The sequence below is a fragment of the Mya arenaria genome, chromosome 3 (assembly GCF_026914265.1).
Source record: "Mya arenaria isolate MELC-2E11 chromosome 3, ASM2691426v1".
Lineage (NCBI taxonomy): Eukaryota > Metazoa > Mollusca > Bivalvia > Myida > Myidae > Mya > Mya arenaria.
Window position 1 is genome coordinate 21,290,045 of NC_069124.1, and position 23,410 is coordinate 21,313,454.

At 33.2% G+C, this 23,410-nt stretch overlaps 1 protein-coding gene across 1 annotated transcript in view; it reads right to left on the reverse strand.

Moving 5' to 3' along the window:
- The window catches only part of LOC128225815 (multiple epidermal growth factor-like domains protein 10), a 44,546-nt gene extending 26,112 nt beyond the window's left edge, over positions 1–18,434 (reverse strand). Inside the window, exons 1-3 of the mRNA XM_052935711.1 lie at positions 18,311–18,434; positions 17,637–17,777; positions 17,075–17,212 (exon numbers count right to left, since the gene is read on the reverse strand). Of these exons, the coding sequence (XP_052791671.1) occupies positions 17,075–17,212; positions 17,637–17,777; positions 18,311–18,434 (403 nt within the window). The remainder of the gene's footprint in view (positions 1–17,074; positions 17,213–17,636; positions 17,778–18,310) is intronic.
- Positions 18,435–23,410: the final 4,976 nt, after the last annotated feature.

Consider the following 23,410-nt stretch of genomic DNA (forward strand, 5'->3'; position numbering starts at 1 on the left):
TACACTAAAACAAACAATTGTCCCCTATGTTAACACATTGCAATAGAAGCTGCTCATTTCAGCAAATGACAAAAAGCAATTGTTAAAGTGTAATTAAAATCAAAAACATCCTCTGACAACAATGTTAGAAGTCAACATTTGGAACATTTCTATAGATAATAGCATCATCACGTGTAATAATGTAATAATGCTAGAAACGAGCAAATTATTATTGAGGTTTAATGCATACACTTAAAAATGTAAGTCTTTAGCGCAATACTGGTTCATTCAGTGTAATTATCACTTTAATCACATTGTTTTTCCAATTGCATATCAGCAGACAAATAATTTGTTATTGTATGAAAACATTCAGTAACAGCTACTAAAATATTATATCGCCCAGTGTTTTACATGTCAACTTTGTTAAACAAGTATTGCCAAAAGGTTTTCACTGTGGTTACCGTTATTGTGTTTTGTATTGCTGTAATTTGCCTAATTTAAAAGCACATTTTTGGGGTAAGTGAAAAAACCTGTAGTCTTCAACAAGTCAGTTCAAATGATCCTTTCGCCGGATCTTTGATTCATCATTGCTTTGCTTTGCTCACAATGAAAAGGTTAAATGATAGTTTGTCCGAAGGCAGTATTTACTATGAAGATTCCAATTGTTTCTATTATATATAGATGAATAACTCTTGGCATTTTACAAGCTAAATAAGAGCAACAGGTTATCTGATGCAAATATATAAACATGTTAATTTCAGAATAACTGTTTGTTGAAAATGATATATATGGTTATATTTAATCTGAAATTCTGCATTCTGATGGATTAAATACATATGTATACACCGATGTTAGCAACACAATTGGCCAATGTTTGTAAGGTAAACCATTAGTAAATAGCGGGTGCAGAGTGCACATACGCCCCTTAATTCTGCCTTTAAATAAGGAAGTGAAAAATGTTAACACGAAACGGTTAATGTTTCAAAATTGCCTGTTGGAATGACGATGATATATGATATTATACCGGTTGACAATTTATATAATGGATTAACTGACATGCACGTATTTGCACTTATTTCCACTTAGTGTAATGGCATCTTATTTTACAACTTAAAAAAAATAACGCTTTGTTTGTCTTCAACTGCAACATATTAACAATCTCAAGTACTTACTCAAATGATATACTGTTAACCTGGCAGAAATGCTATTTTGAACTTTGCGTAATATTACAAACAAATAAAAACTTCTAATTGACGGGCATTTCGTATTTATAGACCGGCATCTTTTTATGCCCCAAAGGTGGGCAATTAAAATCGCACCGTCCGTCCGTCCGTCCGTCCGTGTGTCCGGCTCAATAATTTGTGTCCGGGCTGTAACTTTCCCTTGTATTGACAAATTTTAAAATAATTTGCCGAATGTGTTTCACATACCACGACGACGTGTCAGGTGCAAGACCCGTGTCCCTACCTTTATCATCAAGGTCACACTGAAGGTCTACTGCTGAAGGTGTTTATTCACAATGGAGTGCTGCATATAAATACATTGAGTATAGGTTGTCGTGTCCGTGCTGTAACTTTCTCTTGTATTTACAGAGTTTAAAATAACTTGCCACATGTGTTCCACATACCAAGACGGCGTGTCGCTTGCAAGACCCGTGTCTCTACCTCTAAGGTCAAGGTCACACTAAGTGTATATTCATAATGGAGTGCTGCATATAAAGACATATAGTATAGGTAGTCATGTCCAGGCTGTAACTTTCCCTTGTATGGACATATGTTAAAATGACTTGCCACATGTGTTCCACATACCAAGACGACGTGTCGCGTGTAAGACCCGTGTCCCTACATCTAAGGTTAAGGTCACACTTAGATGTTTAATCACAATGGAGTGCTGCACATAAGGACATAGAATATAGGTTGTCGTGTCTGGGCTGTAACTTTCCCTTGTATGGACATATTTTAAAATAACTTGCCACATGTGTTCCACATACCAAGACGACGTGTCGCGTGCAAGACCCGTGTCCCTACCACTTAGGTCAAGGTCACACGTAGGTGTTTATTCACAATGGAGTGCTGCATATATAAGGACATAGAGTATAGGTTGTTGTGTCCAGGCTGTAACTTTCTCTTGTATGAATATATTTTAAAATAACTTGCCACATGTGTTCCACATACCAAGACGACGTGTCGTGTGCAAGACCCATGTCCCTACCTCTAAGGTCAAGGTCACACTTAGTGTTTATTCACAATGGAATGCTGCATATAAGGACACAGAGTATCGCTTGTCGTGTCCGAGCTGTAACTTTCTCTTGTATGGACAGATTTTAAAATAACTTGCCACATGTGTTTGACATACCAAGACGACGTGTCGCGAACAAGACCCTTTTCCCTACCACTAAGGTGAAAGATATACTTAGTGTTTAATCACAATGGAATGCTGAATATAAGGACATAACAGTGTAGGTTGTCAAGTATGGGTGGTATTTTTTATGTTCAGAGGCAATTTAAAATAACTTGCCATATGTAGTTGACACGTAAAGGCAAGATCTCCTTTTCATGTACTGACCTTGTTCATAGGTCAATGTCACATTGGGGGGCATTCGTCACATACTGTGACAGCTCTTGTTTTATTATAGAACAAGCGAAATATTTTGGCGAAACAATTGTGCTCATTGCAATCATTGAAACCGCAGAACAAGCACATCAGCAAGAAAGATAGTCATTTTCTTATTTCGAGGTGAGGAAAACCAGCCAATGAACACTCATCGAGGGAGACACAGTCACACGACATCAACCTCCTATACATTTAAAAAAATCGTAGACATAATCATTATCTAAACACAAACTTTTAGCAAAAACAGCAACTTTCTTACTTACAAACATATCAATCGCTCTTTTGGCAATGAATGTTTTGGGTCACACATTAGGACGGTCACTGAGAACACTGCAGGTCTCACTGTTTGATAAACAAGTTACAATGTGCTTGTCTAACCTTGTTTATATACTCCAGACTCAAAAACACAGTACAAAAACACCAGAACGACCTTGGACAAACACCCGTTCGTATATGTATGTGTATTGTTTTAAGTTTAATTACTACTTATTTTCAAATTCCATGCGTTCAAACGTTCAGCGTGATATGTTTTCTTTACCTATTATAGCTTAGTGAAATTAAACACAGAATTGCAGTGAATATAAAGGCCAAAACGGCAAAAAACCCGTCCCTGGAAATGTCGATTCGTCCCTTGTATATTAACTATAATATCAGGATGCATGTTTCATCAATATTTGACAAAATAACTTCTGCTTGGTATTTTAAGCTTGGACTGTTTACAAGTAGAATAAATCTGTATGCGAGTCCTGGATGTTCCGTACCATTGAATTTTTTAACCCAGATTATTTGGACGTCTCAAGATTGCTTTGGTAACCTTCCATCGGATTTTATATTGTTCGTGGTCTTGTCACTTTGATGTTGACCTTACACATTTCGTACGCTTGGGTTTTACATACATTTAAGGATGAGCTCTCATTACGTGTTTTGCATGGGGAATCTTTACGAAACGCATTTTTGTGTAATCATATATAATATGTCTACCGTTATAAGAAGAAACTGAGTTAAAGACAATGTTTTAGTTGTATCGAAGAAGAACATATGCCTGACGCATTTTAAGTAATTCAGGCTAGTTTCAGTGCATATATGAGATCGAAGACCTAACCTTAAAATCTGAAATAACCATGCCAATAATATTATCATATTATTATCATGGGGATATCGACTGGTCAGAGCGTTGATTATGCCAATACATATGTGTATGATCGCTACAAAGTTTGTATTGCGTGCTCAGTACTTATTTATCATGAGTTCATACGTCCTTCGGGGTGGGTGTTTCTGGTACGTAAAGGAAGAGCAAAATTTTATAATGAATTACAGCGGGTATCGTGTGCAACATGTAAAGTTTTAAAATGAAAAGTGTTCAGTGTTCGTGTAATTACAAGGTAATATATCGTAGGGTGAGTGCGGAAAGGTTATAAGTGACATTTAAAAAAGGAGAGGATAGAACCTTTTCGCTTTCACCCCTCGAGATGGCTGTTACCATTTCAAAGATTAATGCAGCGCTATTATAATGTCGACAAGGTTGATTGTCATTTACTTGTCTGGATTCTCATGTCATTCATTGCAACCAATACATTTCCATTGCATGGATCATTCACTCAAACATGGTGTTTTCAACCTTTAAACTCCGAGTACTAGGCTTAACTTCGTAATAGGTCTGCTCAAGTAGAAAACGATCGCCCCTTACTATCATTGTTTTCTTTGACTCATTTGGTTATATTGTTATTGTGCACACGATCACGAAAAATTTGCAAATACCAGCTTGCTTGCTTCGGTAGTTCTAAGTTTTACCACTTTTTAATTATGTGACCAAAATGACATTTCCAAATGTTTAACTTATGCCATTTTAAATCAATTCCTCACCTTAGATACAATCTTTTGAGCACATTATCATGGGAACATTCAAATACAAGCACTACTAAATTGACCCTTATTTGAACAGTTTCCGGAAGTGCATTCCATGAGGATACTGTGGTTGGCTGAAATGAATTCGATAACAACTGAGTTTTACATGAACTATTAAAGGTTACAGAACTCCGAAGATGTAAAAGGTTGTATCTCCAACTCGGGATGGCGTAAGAGAATGTAACATCTTGTAAAAAAAAGAGTTTGCAGTTATTACTGTAATGAAAGTATGCTGTTTGTTTCCCCAAACTGAACAATTGCCTTGTTAGTTTTAGACTAAAGGATCGACAAAACAAGACGCATATCACCTTTTCTGAGTAGATTACTAAAATAAAGTCATTTTACTGATCAATATTAAGAAACTAAGATGACTAACTTAATTAAAAATTAATCACAATTTAATCCAAAAGTAAATCTTTTAAACTCAAAACGAGATAGATTGAAACATATGTAAGTAAGATTTTACCTGATAACTTTATCATATTGGTTATATTGATCATTGTTTTGCGACACAGGTTGCATGATAAGTTTATGACGAAAACCTCTATTGTATATCGTACAATGAACCCGTTAAAAACGCTGATAACAGTTTACTGCAATGTTTATGCAAAAAGCTACAGAAACATGCTCAGTAGCAAAAAGTTTAAACATAAACCCGGTTTAGTGGCAATGGGCAAACGCCAAAGACATAGAACACAAAATCACAAACAGGAAACATAGAACAGCACAAAACTTTATTTAACGGTTATGGCCTCTGAAGGTCTACTGCTGGAGATGTGTTCGGATAGGGCGCGTTTCTTATATACGTCTCGCAATGTATAGCATAAATACAAATGTGCACCTCTATACAACATTGTATACGTCTACTGTGTATGGAACTGATAAAACAGACAGCTCTGGTAGAAAGTTAATCTTGAATAAAGCAAGTAATGTCAGAGTTTATTAGCGAATATAAAATAACAATATGGTTACAAAAGAAAAACAAGTATACAAGTACAAATACTATTTTTAATGTGTTGATATGTTTTGTTTAATTTAAAAGCATGAACAAACACCAACCAGCAACTGACAGTTACTTACTAGAACAAGCATTCGTAATATCAATCAATTTTCAGTTGCGTTGCTACGCGTTTTGTTTACTCAATAATTCTCCCATAATTTCATTTCAATTTTTATTTAATACTTATGTGAAAAACTACAGAAACAAGCTCAGTAGCCAACAGTTTAAACACCAACCCCGTTTAATGGCGTTTAGTGGTATGTAACCTGTCTTTATTTAAAGCTGTGAAATAAAGAGTTTTGTTTTGAGAAAAAAAAATCATTTCGTCTAAAGAGTTGAATTGGAATTGGATTTCTCAATTCGGCAGCATTTTGTAGCTTGTCAATGTACAGTACGTTCATGGGTTTCGTAAATGCAAGTTCAAATAGTATGGTTGAATTAAACCCTAAAGTTCCCTCGCATTTTGCATGAAGTTGTACTGCATTTGATTTGCAGTCCAACACATCGCTGATAGCATGATGGATTGAGAGGCGAGATCTGACTTAAGTGCGAGAACATTTGGTTCAATAGATCCCTTTGTTGAATAACTGGTTGATGTCAGCATTATTTTTCATTGTTTAATCCTTTAAGTATTATGCGGCCATTAAGTGCACACATCCTATATTAAGTATGGATTGTATAATAGACTTATTAGCAAATGTATCAAACTATGCAGTGTTGTATTATGCACGATATTGTGTTTGTGATTGACATATTGTTTATTTTCAGTGTGTTGTTACTTGTTGTCACTCGATTTATTCTGGGTATTATCGAATAGACGTATTAAGTACATGCATCAGTCTTGCTATCTTTAAAACAGACATATGTAAAGAGGTAATGATAACCACTCATTTTGATCCTTTTGATATAAACGAAACCTTGTTGAGGTAATGTTGAACCATCTTTTACAAAATTCCAGCCAGAAACCGATACGATATTTCACTTGCAAAAAAATATTGGTCAATGAATGACACTGTTGCGAATGCGATACCTTTGCGAATGGATGAGCACGTATTGTGGATTTAAATTCGCATAATCATGTTGATTATAATTAATCAGGATATTTCAAATATGTGTGATGAAACATATCTATAGGCTTGAGATCGGATTGAAATCAAGTACTTTGTAACGTCCGCAAAGTATGCATACCTGGAAGAAGGTGTCCTTGAATGTCATTGACTGATACGAAGAATGCTTTGATTTGTTGGGAAATGTTTCATTGTACTTCTTTGAGAGGAATATCTGTTCCAAAAGAAAATGATTGATGGTATGCATTTAGGAATTTGATTTGTGATATGTGAAAATTCTGTTTTCGTCGCATATGGCTTTAATGTTGATGAATTATATGCAGTCATATTATGTGTTAAGGTACAGTTTGGTATTGCGTTCAAGAATTTGGGGAGGTGGAGATTCAATAACTTTTATTTGTTGAAGTTCGTACATCTTAACGAAACATATATGTTATAAACAAAATCAGATAACTGACTTTAGCATATTTTTAAGGCATATATATAAATAATTGGCTATAATATTTGATTGCGTTAAAAGTCTTAGACTAGTTTTTTTTGCATTGTCGTGTTTTTATTGTTATTATATTTTCAACCCATAATGTAATTCATCAACTTATTAATTCATGAATTCGGGTGCGCATGAACTGTGTGTGGTTTTAACAACTGTATTTGGTTGATGAACTTTATAAATCTTGTTTTAATTTACTATGACTGGTTTATGAACCTCATGACATATGTGTTCATAAACCCTGACTGGTTCATGAACTACTATTTCATGAACACTTTCATGAATGTAAAAAAGTGTCATTCAATTTCCATGCAAATTATCATGACTTATTTATGACTTTATTCATGAACCATCCATGCATTTTCCATGATATTCAAAACAGAACCTTGCTTGTCCAATATTTAGGGATTAGATCGGGGTAGAGCTGCCCGGCTCTAATGTGCTGGTATTGCACTGCAGTGAGTGACACTCATTGTCCTTTACAAAAAACTCTAGGTGTCTCAATTAATGTGTGTTACTCTTTAAAGAGTTCTCAAAAGAAGGTGAAAGTAAAATTGAAACTTACTTGGCGAATTGTTCCTCTCTAATTGACTACTTACAATTTCATTTTTTCGGCGCAGTTTTTACGTATTGTATAAGACAGAGTTTTATATAGAACAGTCATGTAGTATATCTAAAACCCCAACAACTCATTGGTTAATTAATAAATCCGAGATGCACCAAATGGGTGTGTCCTTAAAATATAATTCATTTTTGATTATACGAAAAACTATACGATTTTATTAATTTAATATTTTTCAGTACATTATTGTCGGAAGATACACTTTATACCGTTGCATACCCTCTTGCCGAAACGGAATTCCAAAATAGTGCGAAAATATTAACAACGAAATTAAGGCATGTTTTCCGAAACTTATTGGACATCGAAATGATATAACGATTAATTCACACCCATATACTATTATTATTATCGCATATATGTTTGTTGTTTTTTTAAAGTAAAGGATATTGTTTATGTTTTGGAGTAAATTTTGTGATGACAATTAAAAAGTAGTATCATACAGGTTCTTATATTTGCGCGTGGGCAATATTTTGGTCCACTTATCTGGGGGTTCAGAAATACAATTAACACCTTTTGAGCCTTCATTGTTTGTTCAATTCTGACAACCACATCGACAGTTTATATCCGCATAAGGTATATAATCTTAAAAACAACAACAATCACCTTAATGTCGACCCAGCCACAATGCAATCCAAAGACATGTTTTCACTTACTGAATTACAAAACATGATAAACCCAAATAATTGTTTTAAAACTATGGCGTTTCTTTTACTTCAGTAATAACAACCGATACCCTGGGCCAAACAATGCCAAATGCAATCCCAAAACATGTCTCCACTTGAGCTTTAGCTACACCAAGTACTCATATTTATGCCGCATTCCTAATTCAAGTAATTGAGTTGAAACTGTTTTTTTCTACTTTAAATGACAGAGACCAACCTCAAATACAGTCCCAATTTGCATTCCTAAACTTGCTACATGACATCAATCCCGCAATTCATTCCTTAAATAAGATTTCCGAGTCTCTTCATCCAGTACAGTTTATTCTAAGCATATTTCGAAAATGTTTAGATGATACAATTGTGCTAATAAATGATTAAGTTAACATTAAAATTACAAGAAAGAAAATATATATCTGAACCTAATTGAATTGAATTCAATATGTTGCTTCTATTTTAAATTTCAAGAAGCTGATAAAAATATTTGCGCCAATTCATTTAATTTTAATGTCCGATATTTTGCACTAATCTTATGTGTTAATGCCATGTCTGGACAATATGCATTGTAGGTAAATGAAGAAATTGAAAGCTCTAAGAAAAGTAAGTTTTAATATAACGCATATCACGTCACGTATACAAATGTAAAATAATAAATAGATAATCATTATTAAACGTGCAAAAGAGGTCCAAAATACAAAATCATTCAGGGTCATTTATGTCGGTTTTAGATTCATTATTTAGTTTAGCTAATATACAAGTGTGTTTCCTTCCATAAATGTTTAGGTGTTTTGATAACTTTGCAAATTTTTCGGATCCTAATTTAATCAGATTTAAGTCTAAAAAGCATACAACTGTAAACAGATAAGATACGATTTCATGTGCCAAACATTGATTCGTTTAAAAAGTTGTTTTCTTCGTTTTTGTTACGTGGAAGTTTATAAGTTAAGTCACTATGTTTTCATAGTATCTCGCCTCCAACATAAATGACGCAACGCTATTGGTTCCTGACCAGTCACGCGGGGACACCATATTTTTCCATATTGGGTCCCCAAATTTATATCGTACCAAAATGACGTCTATTTATCGATACCGGTGAATAAATGAAACATGTAAACAGGTTGTGAACGTGATATATATACGTTTATGGGTTAGTAGGTGATCCGATATGAGATATACGGGGCACAGGTAACCATATTCGGGTTCTAGTATCGCTCTCACCCGCTATGGTTTCCTTTGTTCCGTATATCCCATATCGGGTCAGCTACTTACCTCGTAGCTTATAATATTATTCAATATTTTTGTAATTTGGAAATATATCACCAAGAATCCACTGTAAATTAGAGACTGGATCGAACAAGTCACTCTTGGCTATAATTATTTAGAGGTAAATCTGTTTCATATTCTAGTCACATTCACCTTGATTGTGGCCTATGTACCTCAAACTTAACCACAACGTACGTCTTCTCATTTACTTGCTACATGCCAATATCCAACACTATCCAAAACCTCTGCGTTATAAAATGTACGGAAATCGGCTTTTTAGTCGAAATACCATTGGAATTAAACAAGCTTTCTTCATATGAAAAAAGAAAGTAGGTCTTCAATTGAAATTTTTAAGACCAAGTTTCATTACGGTACATGAGTCCTATTTAAAGTTAGTATGAGAGTAACGGTAGTTTACATGTAATAGGACGACCAAGCGTGAACTATTTACTACAAGACACTTTCTCTAAGAATACATTTATTTGAAATTTTCCGTTATCTTTGCCATAATGGAAACCAGTTATTCAGTAATTCGATTTTTAAGAATCAAGTCATTCAGGTTTCGATGAATAATGTATACATTAAAGTATTTTTTATCCGTACTTTGATTACAGTATACCCCGAGATAACCCGCTGAACATCCTCCTGGACAGCGTCCATTTTTCAAATCGCAACGGCTACCATTTAAACAGTTCCCGCAACGTTTTGTACAGTTTTCACCGTAGAAACTGGTGCTGCAGCCTGCAAGTGAAAGACAAATTACTGACATCTCTGAATTAAATGCTATTTAAACAAGAGGGCCATAATGGAAAAACAACGCTCACCTAAGGAAAGGGCCATAACTCTGATGATGCATTAAAAACAAAGTTTCAATTAAAACATATCTTTACTGATAACGATGCCTTGTTTTATATTTGTAAAGGGTCATGCAATGAAGCTACTTGCAGCTTTAGGATATACGTGGCGCATGAAACCATTTTCGGGTTCGAGCTTCGCTCTAAGCCGCTTTGGTTTCCTTTGTCCCGTATATCCCATATCGGGTTACCTAATTACCCCGTTACTTATAATAGTATCAATATTTTTGTAATTTAAAAATATATCACACAGAAAACACAGTAAAGTACTGGCTGGTTCGATCATTATGATACAACCACATACTTATACGTATATCTTAAGGAACAGTTCATAATTTTTTTTGAGAATCTCAATAATGCATGCAATATTCATGAATGAGTTTAGAAATTGTTCATGTGAACCTCAGTGGTATAATAATAGTAAATAATGTTCAAATATGTTTGATATATAAAAAAACAAGATGATGACATTATGATCTTAAACATTCCACCTGCCTGGAGTAAACAACATTTTGCATTTCGGATTGCTAGACTTACATTAATCCTAACCGTTGAACATGCCATTATACTAACAAAAAACTTGAAACAAACAAGAAAGTACTCGCATTTCCGTTATTTTTTTTTTAATTTAAGAGTTAACCCTGCAAAACGCAGTCAGAAATATCTCCAAATGTGTTTTAAAGACATTCTTGAACAGTTAATGAATACTTTTGACCTTTCTCCTTAGAAAACCATGAATACTTTTAAACCAAATTCAGTTCGACAAATAATCTCAGAAAGATCTAACGTTCAGTTCTGTAACATTGTAGATTTTTAAGATAATACCTTTATATTATGAAGCAGTCATGGAACACTTTAAAAGCTATTAAATTCAGTTCTACAAGTGTTCTTATTTTTTCTGAAGTATAGTTTCGGAACATTAATAGAACTGTTCAATATTTAAGATTTTGTTTTTTTTAAATTCAGTGAAGTCAATTAAATTTACATTCTAAATCATTTTAAGAGAAATATGAATGACCTTTACAGTTGAGATTATATCAGGGACGGTATATAATTTTTACGAACTGTAAAATGCGAATATTTAGCACGAATGAACTAGTTTCGTCAGAAGTTACAGAATGAATAATATGAAGTAAGGCGCTGCCTCTGCAGGCTTGAAGTGTTATTGCCGTTATTGACGTTAAAGTTTACTAAATGACTAAGTGAAACATACTAGGAGTAAAAGGGAAACGTTTTTTGTATATGTTAATGAAACTTTTTAAATAACAAGCAGTTTTGTTGTTGTTAGCAATTTATTTAGTATATACACAACCATCTACTATAATAGTATATACAGTATATATAATGCATTACTATATATTATATATGTTTAAGTTTGGAGATGTTCTTCGTATTTAAGTTCAATTAAGCTACTATGCATTTGAGATCAAGTACAAAACACATTTGAAGAATATGTTTCAAACTGAAAATAAATAAATAATGATCACATAAAAATAATGTTGCACTGAAGCATACTACAATCAGGGGTATAGCTATCACTATAATTAAATGGGCAAAAATCTATCTAAATATGATGGTAAAACATGGCAAAATATTTACTTATTTACTAATAATAATCAAGCAAGACTCCCTAACCAAAAGCATTGTTGAATTATTAATTGTACAAGCAGGTCCAGCAAATTGTCTGCAAAACATCTCAGTGAGAATACAGAATATATTCTTAGTGTTACAAATAAATACCCTCCCTCCAAAAAATAAAGTTGCAAAATGTAAATAATCAACATATGTGTTGTTTAGATTTTTAGGGCATTTACAAATACTGCTTTCATTACAGAATTATCTAAACGATGCTTTCAATTTAAATAATTTGTGTCATTATGTCTAATGATCAAAATTATTTAAAGTTCAATTAATTATTTTTTTAAACAGCTTTGCTAAAATCAGGTAAACACTAAAGTAGATCTGATTATACCTTTTACACTTAAACATGCATGTACACATGTAGTATTTACAGATCACCCACAGTGATCTTTTTGTCTTGCTTTTTAAAAAAAAAAAGGTTGTTTGTTTTTTTACATCTGGTGGGAAATAAAATGTATGAATAAAAAAATGTTAAAATTTTCTAGACTTATAAGGGCCCAATATGATACGACCTCTAATAACATTTTTCACATGAAGTATATTTTGAATTAAGCATGGAAATAGTCAAACCAAATTTCCATATTATGGGACTTTCTTGAAGACCCAGTATGTTAAAGAAGTTTAAACTTTTCAAGATGTAATTTCAAACAAATGACTTGTAACCATCAAATAATATTTGAACCCACAGGGTGATCTAAAAAGAAATGATAAATTGCAATTACACTCAACATTCAAATGAGCTGAAAATATATTCTAAATTTAGCGCCTATATAGCATATATACAAAAAAGTAATCAAGTCAGTGATATTGTTGGAACACACCCAAATAAGAACACAGTGAATAACTGTCAGCTGAGCTTACTAAGCCCTATTTCATATATACTTGTTGAGTGTACCAGACAATAGAGCAAGCCCAAATTTTCATTCCAAAACCATTTATTTATGAAAATAATTAGAATAATTGAAATCAGTTTATTACATTATTTATACAGAATGCCATCATAAGGCTATTAATTTATTCACATATGCGAATATGCACAAATTAATGCTACAGTTATCTTCTATTAATTCATATATATTTATCTGAAACAAAAATGCTTGCAATATGTACAGTGTCAAATTATGTTAATAAAATTCAGTGTTCTCAAAAGCACAATCAATGCTTTCTGTACTGACAGCTGGATATTAAATATTTAACATGTCAATTCAACAATATACAACTAGTGATCTTTAATTCATTGACAGTCAAAACACTATAACTACTATAATAAATTATAAATTATACTGAACCGATCGCTTCTTGAAAATATCATGCAAAAAAAAAACGAACAAACTAGCAAAAACTGATAGTTTCTTGTTTTAAATGATAAATTTGGCACAAAATTAATAGAACAGAGTTTTGCAATTGTCTATATGTTTGCTCATTTATTACATATTCGCTGTAAATGTCACATTTTGTATTATTTACACAAAACAAGGGGTGACTAACATCTGCATTCTCTTGAAATATGGGATTCTGTGCTGTATTCACTTCAAGTTTCAAATGGTTTGACCACTTCAGGCTGCTGGCACATCAAGATCTGCAAATAAAATAAATGTTTTTAACAGAATAAAAGTACTATCTACTTCTTTGATGGTACATGTATGCCACTTAACAATCATTAGAGGCATACAAAATTCTATATGTAGTCATAAATTTGTAATAGTCACATAGCGTAATTTAATGGATTCAAAGATTAAGAAAAAATGATGAAATATATTATGTTTAAATACCTGGAATTAGTATTTAACTCTCCAAGGTAATTGATAACAAAGAAGCATTTTGGAGGAGTCCGAAATGCACTTGCTTAGAATCTTTTCTTACTTGAAGACATTTTCCATTTCCTGGAGGCTGTATGGAATTCCATACAGAACTATCTTGAACTGCATTTTTGTCCATCAAGGTCCTCGAGAGCTTCTGCAACTAGGTGGCTATAAAAAAGAAACAATACATTTGTGTTTTTACAGAATGTTGAAATGTATTAAGAAGTATTGTGGTAAAGTTAAAAAACCTTGATGTGAATGACACACTTTTAATCTTATTTGCCTAGCTGATATTTTAAGTTTTGTTAAACGGCTTATAGAATCAGTTCCTAGTGTAATGCTCAAATAGAGGCAAACAAAATAGAAAAATTGACAAACACGCAGAGGTTGTTGTTTTATTAGAAAATGACATGATCTCATGGCCGCGACCGGAAATATTTTATAGCTGGCACGAAACAAAGTCAATTACGAATGAAACAAACAGAAAAGATTAACTAAAAAGAATCAAATCTGCTCAAACAATGCTTCTGTTTGGATTCATTTTCAAAAAGTGATTGTGAAATACTATTCAATTACTGCATGATGTCTGCTCCAATTTAAGTTTGGCTGGCTGGTCTGTGATCATCCCCATCTCCAACTTGTCGCAAACAATAACAAATGTTTAAGTCACTTAAAAGTTGCACTATTCTTGGTTGATGGAATTACTAAAAACTTATTCTCATAAGGACATTCACTAATAAAAGTCTTCGAGTTGGGTTGGTGAAGCTGGTGTTTAAACTAGATTGTGTTGGGGATGGATATTACATATGTGTGTGGGGGGGGGGGCGCAAGTGCTATGAAAGGGTCCCAAGGGGGCAGTGGTTACAATAGACGAGTGCATAAATTGTTTATATAAGATCAAAAAGGTACATGAGTATTCAATAAATAAAACATACATGTATAAAATTAGGTCTAAATGAACGCTTAATAGTTTCTCTTTTTCTATCACATTTTGCAGTGTTTACCTGTCAATTAAGAACAATACTAAAACAATAAATATGACTAGCCCAATCACTGTTAATTTATAGCATTCAGTAATACATTCAATCTTAAAAACATCATTGTGACTCACGCATTTAGAAAGTACAGAAAGTAACGTTTCTGTTTTGTTTTGTTTGTTATGGGTCATAATGCAGATCGTTTAGAATATGCATGACATGAACAAATTGTTTTACCTACTTTTAGATCTTTTTAAATAGCAGCTTAATATCCCAAACAATCGTTGAAAAACCGATACTAAACCGTTTAATTTAATGCTATCAAACAAAAACAAACTGAAAAATAAAAGCAGAAATGGCAATATTTACATAGTGTCAGAAGTTGGAAACGGATGTTGGAGAATTCGTACCCATTTAATATCGTACCGGTATGACTAGTAAGCGGAAAGTGCTCTTTCCGCGGAAAGTACGAAATCGGTGAATGCTCTTGAAACGATAATTAAGCGGTTACTGGTACTAAATCTCCGTTAATCTGGGAAAACCCGTACCTCGATTGGACCGCGGAGATAGATTAAACGTGAAGTTTCTAGTAAACAGTTTTCAAAATATATGAAATTCAATAAAAAAAAAAATGCATCTCAGATTAACTCACTTAGACTTATTTGCTCTCAAAACTGGCAGAAGGATTTGTTATGGCTCCATTTATTGTTTGTTGCAAACAAAATAGCGTCCAATGCTCGCTTGAAATCTTCATCAAGTTCATTGTAGCGTGAAATGCGGATTAATATATTCAAGTTTGATTCCATTTAAGCATTTAGTTTCAGCGATACGTAGTGAATTTATTGGATGTAATAACGGCTCAAATGACAAAAACCATTTTGCTACTTCCTGTAATTCACAGAAGTAAATCAGCCTTTCCTATTAAACGCAATACTATTTTTAACGCATATCCAAAACTGGAAGTTCCGATCTAAAAAGTACATGTACCTCGGGTGTTTCCGTACTGAATTTTAATTGGTTAACGGAGGTCGAACCCCGCCCAAAACATGTACAATTTGCTTGCCGGCATGCACGGCGCTTTATATGAACAATGTATGACGAGCTTTTCTGGTTCCCATTTTCAGGGTCCAGTGGGGCCCATATTTTTAATGCCTATCTCTCCGGCAAAAAGAAGTAGTCCCTTGCATACACGTACAAACCGTAAGAGGGCTTGTACAGACAAACGTAAAATAGTAAAAGCGAACGCTACAACGTGCAGCTTATTGATTTTTCAAATGAAAATATTGACACGAGTTTTAGAGTGTAGTTATATTTGTATCAGCTAGAACAAGTGCAGATATTTTTAAATACAATTATTTACTCTCATACAGTACAATTAGACTATAAGTCAATATTTGTCTCTACTTATAGCATATTCTAAGCAATAAATTAAAGAGCAAGACATTTCAAATATAGTTGCTATGTCTTTCCTTGGTAGTTCGTGCAAACGGAGTATGTATAGGATATAAAGTGATGACACTTCCAATGCATCATGTTGTGCGATGAACAATTTGAAGTAGTACCGCAGAGTAAAATCACCGGTAACAACAGTTCACACATCGACACAGAACGGGCGCTCAAGAAAAACATATGCGGATTATATTTTGCGTTCATACTAACACATTCTCATGTGTAAACCGAAGGTTATACTGTTACGAAATAGCCGAAACCAAATGCTTATTCTTAAATCGTGTTCATATTCTAGTTGCATTTACCTTGACTATGGCCTATGTTCCTCAAATTCAATCACAACGTACGTCTTTTCATTGACTTGCTACATGCCAATATCCAACACTACCCGAAACATGTACATTATATATTGTACGGAAATCGTTTTCTTAGTCGAAATACCATTGGAATTAAACATACATTTTTCAAATGAAATAAGAAAGTAAGACTCCAATTAAACTTTTTAAGACCAAGTTTCATTACGGTACATGATTACTATCTAAAGTAAGTATGAGTGTAACGGTAATTTACATGTTAGTGGACGACCAAGCGCGAACTATTTACTTCATGACACGTTCAATAAAAATACATTTATTTGAAATTTTCCGTTACCTTGGCCATAATGGTAACCAATAATTCAGTAATTCGATTTTAAAGATTCAAGGTATTGTGGTATGGGTGAATAATCTATACCTTAAAGTATTATATCCGTACTTTGATTACAGTAAACTCCGAGAAAGCTCGGTGAACATCCTCCTGGACAGCTTCCATTTTTCAAATTACAACGGCTACCATTTAAACAGTTCCCGCAACGTTCTGTACAGTTTTCACCGTAGAAACTGATGTTGCAGCCTGCAAGTGAAAGACAAATTACTTACATCTCTGAATTAAATGCTATTTTAAAGTAATTTCATATTCAAAACTGTTGACCGGGCCGGAAAAGGTAGCTGTAAGGTGCGTGTTTGCTTTTTGAACATTTGGAAACTACAACAATTTGTTTTATTCTAAGATTGCATATATACATTAGTAAACGGTCATTGCTTCATGCAGACGATAATTTTATAAAACTTGTGAATATTTATTTGAAATAATAATATATTGTGTCATTTTCAATACCCAAAGGTCGGCTCATTTGCTTGAGTTCAGTCTCAAAAATGAGACGAATTACAAGTTTTTATTTTGAATTTGCACTTACATTTCCCGCTTTCGTGTCAAATTGTGCTTGTGCGAATGCATAAAGTTATTTTTATTCATTCTTGAAGTATAAAATACCTACTATGCACACAAAGCAGTCCTACAAATCCTGTTTCACATCCCATGTTGCATGTTCCGTAAATATGGTCAAACTGTTGAAAACCTCCTTTGCAATGTCGACAGTTTCCAGCGCATCCATCTCCATATGTTCCATTTGGGCAATCTGTAAAGGAACAAATTATGCGTTGATGGAACCAAATTGTTCAGTCACTTTTCCCATTTAACGCGCATAAGGAATGCCAGACATCCTTAATGGTATGCTTAAGACATGTTCAACGAGGTTTGAAACTAGATTCAATTAGATCTGATGGATAAATTATCACTTTAAAAATAGTTAGTCAAAAAAGTATAGAAAATATGAATAGATTACACCGGAATGCAACATTTTAGACTAACAAAAGCAACACTCGTTTGTGGAACTAATTCCAAATTCTCCCTTAAGTGCGCCTTCGTTAACGTTAAATCATAGAACTTATAGTCTATGATTTGCTACTAATATATTATTTAGGACACGAAATATTCACCCTTTGCCCAATATCAAACTGTATAAATCTCGAGTTAAAATAAAAAAAAGATATCACACCTTGTTTGTAAATGCAAGGTTAATACAACAATAATTCGTGGTTGTTGTTTTTAAACTGAAAGATGGTATGATTAAAATGTAACTTTATTACCATTTATATTGTATGAATTTACCAGTTTCAAATATTTTCACTTCGCAAAGGACCATGTAGTGCTGTGTTCTTGAGACAGTCGTGATGTTGATGTGACGTGCAAGTCTAGGTGGGGTTATCTGTTGGTCTAATCCAAGTTGACTCATGTTCCCTGTTATAATTACGTGGCTGCCTATCAATGCGTTAGCAATAGAAACTAGCAGGCCATTACTTTGTGAATCAACATCTGAAAGAGATAAGTGTTTGACGCATATGTGGTTTAGTTACGCATACACTTACCTTATTGTCTATTAAGTTAATTGGCGGGAAAAAATAAGTAGTTTATTGAAGTAACCTTACATCACCATGGTTTATCAATCAATGAAATCAATTTCTAATGTGACACATATAAAACGCTTTTGAGGTTTAAATTGTGAACTGAAATGTTATTTAATATTTTTGTATATCGCAGCTTTCTGCTTTATATCCTATGATCTAATATGTATGCTTCTTTAAAGAAACTATAACGTTTAGCAATTAAAAACCGCTCACGACTGTACAACTACAACAATTATTACAATATGTTGTATATTACTTATAAAAAGACATTTAGGCGTTATGTTCGTTTGGTGAAAATATATCCTTGGTTTGAACTTGCTCCTATGAGTCTCGATAAAGACATTGGATGTAATTACCAGTAGTATTTTAGGGCGTTTAATAGGTTGACAGTTTCTTAATAATTTTTGCACAACAAATGAGAGCATCATGTACTCTTTTACCGCGTCCAACAACTTGAGTGCTTCCAATCAGGTGTTCGCCGCCTAAATCGAGTGACCACCACAGGCTTGCTCCAGCTGTAACACTACAGGCTTGACACAGTTGTATATCGTTTGTACCAGGATCTTCGATACCTTTAATGCTTTATCGGGCGTGCAATCGGTGTTATACACTGAGGATTGGGTTGGTAAACCAGTCACTGTATGTAAGGACGTCTAGAGTTACGTTACACCTAATGCATAATCTGAATTCTTTAAATGAGTTTTGATCGAATAAAAGACTTTCAAAAGTAAAATTCACCATTTAAGTGGTTGTTTTAACTACGAAATTTGCTGACAGCCGTAATAAATATCATGCCATGTAGTTATAATTAAATCAAGTGAAATAATCCTTAAACCAGTTTGAGTTCTAGCGCTCTAGCACTGAATTTAATCAAGCGCTCAACAATTTATCTTTGCCAATAAAGTCATCATTCGACCGTTTTCTAACTCTATCAGTACCATTATTATTTAAGTAGTGTGGATACCGATAAAACAATGAGCAATCAGAAAACGAGGCTTAAATTTATCAACTCCCACAACAGGTTAAACGGCACGACAATTGTACATGTTTTATCCACAAACTACCAGATTCTTTCATGATTTGCACCGTTGAATTGAAGATTTAAACGAAATGATTGGAAGATGTAATATAAAGTTGCTGTTGCAGATCGCATTTAGATTGTATCATCAAATTACATTTATACGCAACTAGTTCATTTAAGGAAATAACAAATTTACTTACAATAGTCCGGTCCATACACTTTCACATTGCATATGACCATAACCCCACCACTCTGATGTGTACTTGATAGTCTTATAATTTGTATCAAATTAAATGGATGCATATCCACGGAACGGACGGTATTATTTATGGAGGACCACGTAATACTTTCCCCGTTGTGTATAGTTAAAACGACATTGTCAAACTGACTACCTGAAAATGTAGGAAAGCATTATATATAATAAGCATTAAAATAGCATAGTCTATAAGTAAACAATTCATCATTGGCTAGAGAGAAAGGTTTTTGGACAGAATTACCTTGAACCTGAGACTGAGTATGTACCTGTATACTTCCGTATTCAGGATTCAAAGTTAAAATAGTATGGTCACAAAACTAAAGATAAGACAATATCAACAGTTCTTAGTAGTTGTTTATTAAATATACATAACACGTTTTTGCATATAGCCTGAACAATTTATGTTACCTCTGGAATCAGAATTATCTAGTTAAACTACAACTTCCTTACACTGTTGGAGCAGGCAATATTTGTAGAAATTACCATGCTTTTTGTACTGGTTTATATGCAATAATGACTACACCAAATTGACGTAACAATAACAATGTATCAGTATAGGGTGGAGCGCGAACAAAGCTGCGAATGATATAAGTATGCCTTTTTAAGAATAATATGTATGTATAAGGTAGAAATGTGCATTCATATGTTTATATATTTACAAAATTGGGATAAATATCTGAAAAAAGTAGCAAACACATCTTAAAGAAGATAAAAACATCATTCAAAAACCAGTAGTCAAAGCACAAAAAGGAACCATGTTAAGAACTACCAAGGGCACAGACAACAATTTACTAGCTACACAAAAAACACATACAAAAATACAAACACCACAAACAGACCACACCATCATCAAAATAGTTCTACCGATCAATAATAATATTACCGCCTAGAAACGGTCAACGAAATACGTGCTAAATGGACCACGTGTTCACTGGGAGTTTAATCTAGTTGATATGGCTTTAATCTCACAATTCTCCTGATATTAATCAACATCGTATTATAACATCGAATAACTTAAAATCTGTGAATGAAAAAAATATTCAGTGCATAATGTGTTCATTCCCAGATAAACCACGATATTGCAACACCTAAATTTTAAATATTAACTATTCTTTTTCAGTTTCTTAGATAAGCATACACTTATTAATTTACATTTAATAATATGATGAATGTAACATATTCAGGATAAGGCTATAAAAAGACATATGTTTGTGATTGGTCAACTGGCGTTTAACTGAGGTAAACTGGACATAGTTGTAATAATATAAATGGAGATGTTTAGAAAACAAACGATTTTGCAGTAGGTTTAACGTGAAACATTAGTTGTATCTGTTGTAAATTTAAACAGTGAAAATATTACAATTGTGACTCATCAAAACATGCAGTCAGTGCATGGCTAATCGTTAAGTAACTGCATAAAACGCACACTGACTAAAGATGTCCATAAACCGATAAACCCTAGTACTGAAACTTCAACTCTCGAAATAAGTTCTGAATATAAGATTTCATAACATGAAGGGATAAATCTGTTCTTCGCTAAAAACAGTTGGTTTACGAATAAAATAATACACTATTTACCATCTATTTGGTCACGACGCCCAAGCACAACTACGCGGCTGACGGAATATGTTTGCCTTAGGTCTATATCGATATAACCCGGTGTATTAATTGCAGCACAACACTGGCACAAGTCAGCGTTACTTTGACTGTAGTTAAAGAGAATTCTATCTGCGGACCAATTGCTGTAATGGGTTGAGGCTGTGATTAAAGGCGTTATGCCAGGCTGTTGAAGAAGATCACGATCTACAATCAATGAGAAAAGACGAAAATTGTTGTTATATTTGATGTTGTGAAATTCAAAAGTCTAAACAGACAAGTTTATCAGCCTTTTCGTTCAATATAATTTGTTGTTACGTCAGTTTATAAATAACTGTGTATATTGTAGTTATTCTTACCTGCCAAAACAACCTGGGAACCAAGCCAGATCAAAACTAGTATTGTTGTCTTCATCCTAACCGATGAGAAATGAGAAAAAGTGATCATTTTTACCTGAAAAGGAATACAAAAAACAATAAAAAATAAAGTTCGGGAATCCGTCCTTTTCTCTATTTCTAGAGTATAATATTTGTATAGAAAGAAACTACCTGTTTAATCGCTAAATTATACACAAGTTAAGAAATGAGTGTATAACTATGCTATATTTATAAATATATAGCTTTCTTCTTTTGACATTCTTCTACATGATCCATTAAGTTGAAGTTTTATCAGGCCAATTATATCATTTCTGTCAACACTGATCGCTATAGAGTAGTAAGTAAATATGAATCGTTCACGACGCCTTATTCAACCATTTACTTTTCTTTACTCAAGTATATAAACGAACTAGTCATAATTGTCTTCAACGACTACGTTTATCAGGTTCTTCTGCATTTAAAATCAAGCGTTCTTGCATCTTTAAACCAGTAATATTTACACAATTTCATTTTCGTAGCATGACAAGCAATAGGCGAATTATGATACAACATCGTTGGAAATGTCAATTTTAAGTTATCCAAACCTCCATTTAATTCATGAGTGATATATTTAATTCAATTCGCTGCTCTGATTTGATACTTAAAGCTGCACTCTCACAGATTGAACGTTTTGACAACTTTTTTTTTATTTTTTGTCTTGGAACGAGCCAAATTATTCGAATATGCATGGAAACAAGTGATATAAGACTGCTCACAAAAATTCAGAACGCAGATTTTCATATTTAAATTTAAAAATTGATGATTTATGCATTTCCTTAAACCGTTAGTAACGGTTTGAGACATAAAACTTTGATTTTCGAACAGAAATATAAAAAATCTGCGATCTGACCTTTTGCCAGCAGTCATATATCACAGTTTACAAATATTTACCAAAAAATTGGCTCATTCCTAGGCAAAATACAAAAAAAGTTGTCAAAACGTTAGATTTGTGAGAGTGCAGCTTTAAGGAGTGTCGAATTCAATACGAGCGCTGTAATAAGTAAAGAACCTACATCCTCATCAGAACATGTATTTCAAACATAAAAGCAGATCTAGAGGTAGTAAATACTAAGAAAAGTGCATTGTACAATAGAAAATTTACAACCAAAATAACGTTTGGTTTGATTTTAATATATCTAACTATATAATAATATCGTAACAATGCGCCAACATAAATGATACGCCTACATTTAATTCGATGAGCATGCGCATCTTAGAACATATTTGCTACGATTGTCAAAACGTATATCAGTTTTTTAATCAAAATCTAAGATTAATGATTAATTTACAGAATATCCAGACGGCCATTGCCCATATGGACAAATATCATACAATTTATTGTTTTTTAAGGTATTTCAAGCATACATACTAAGTTAAACAATCAAAATAAAAAAATATATCGAAATTAACATATTCATCATCTGCATGAGTTTTTTTAATCAAAATATTTCATAATGCTATGTATTTATAAAATTAACAATTTAATAACTTTATACTTTTTTATCAACGTTTGTA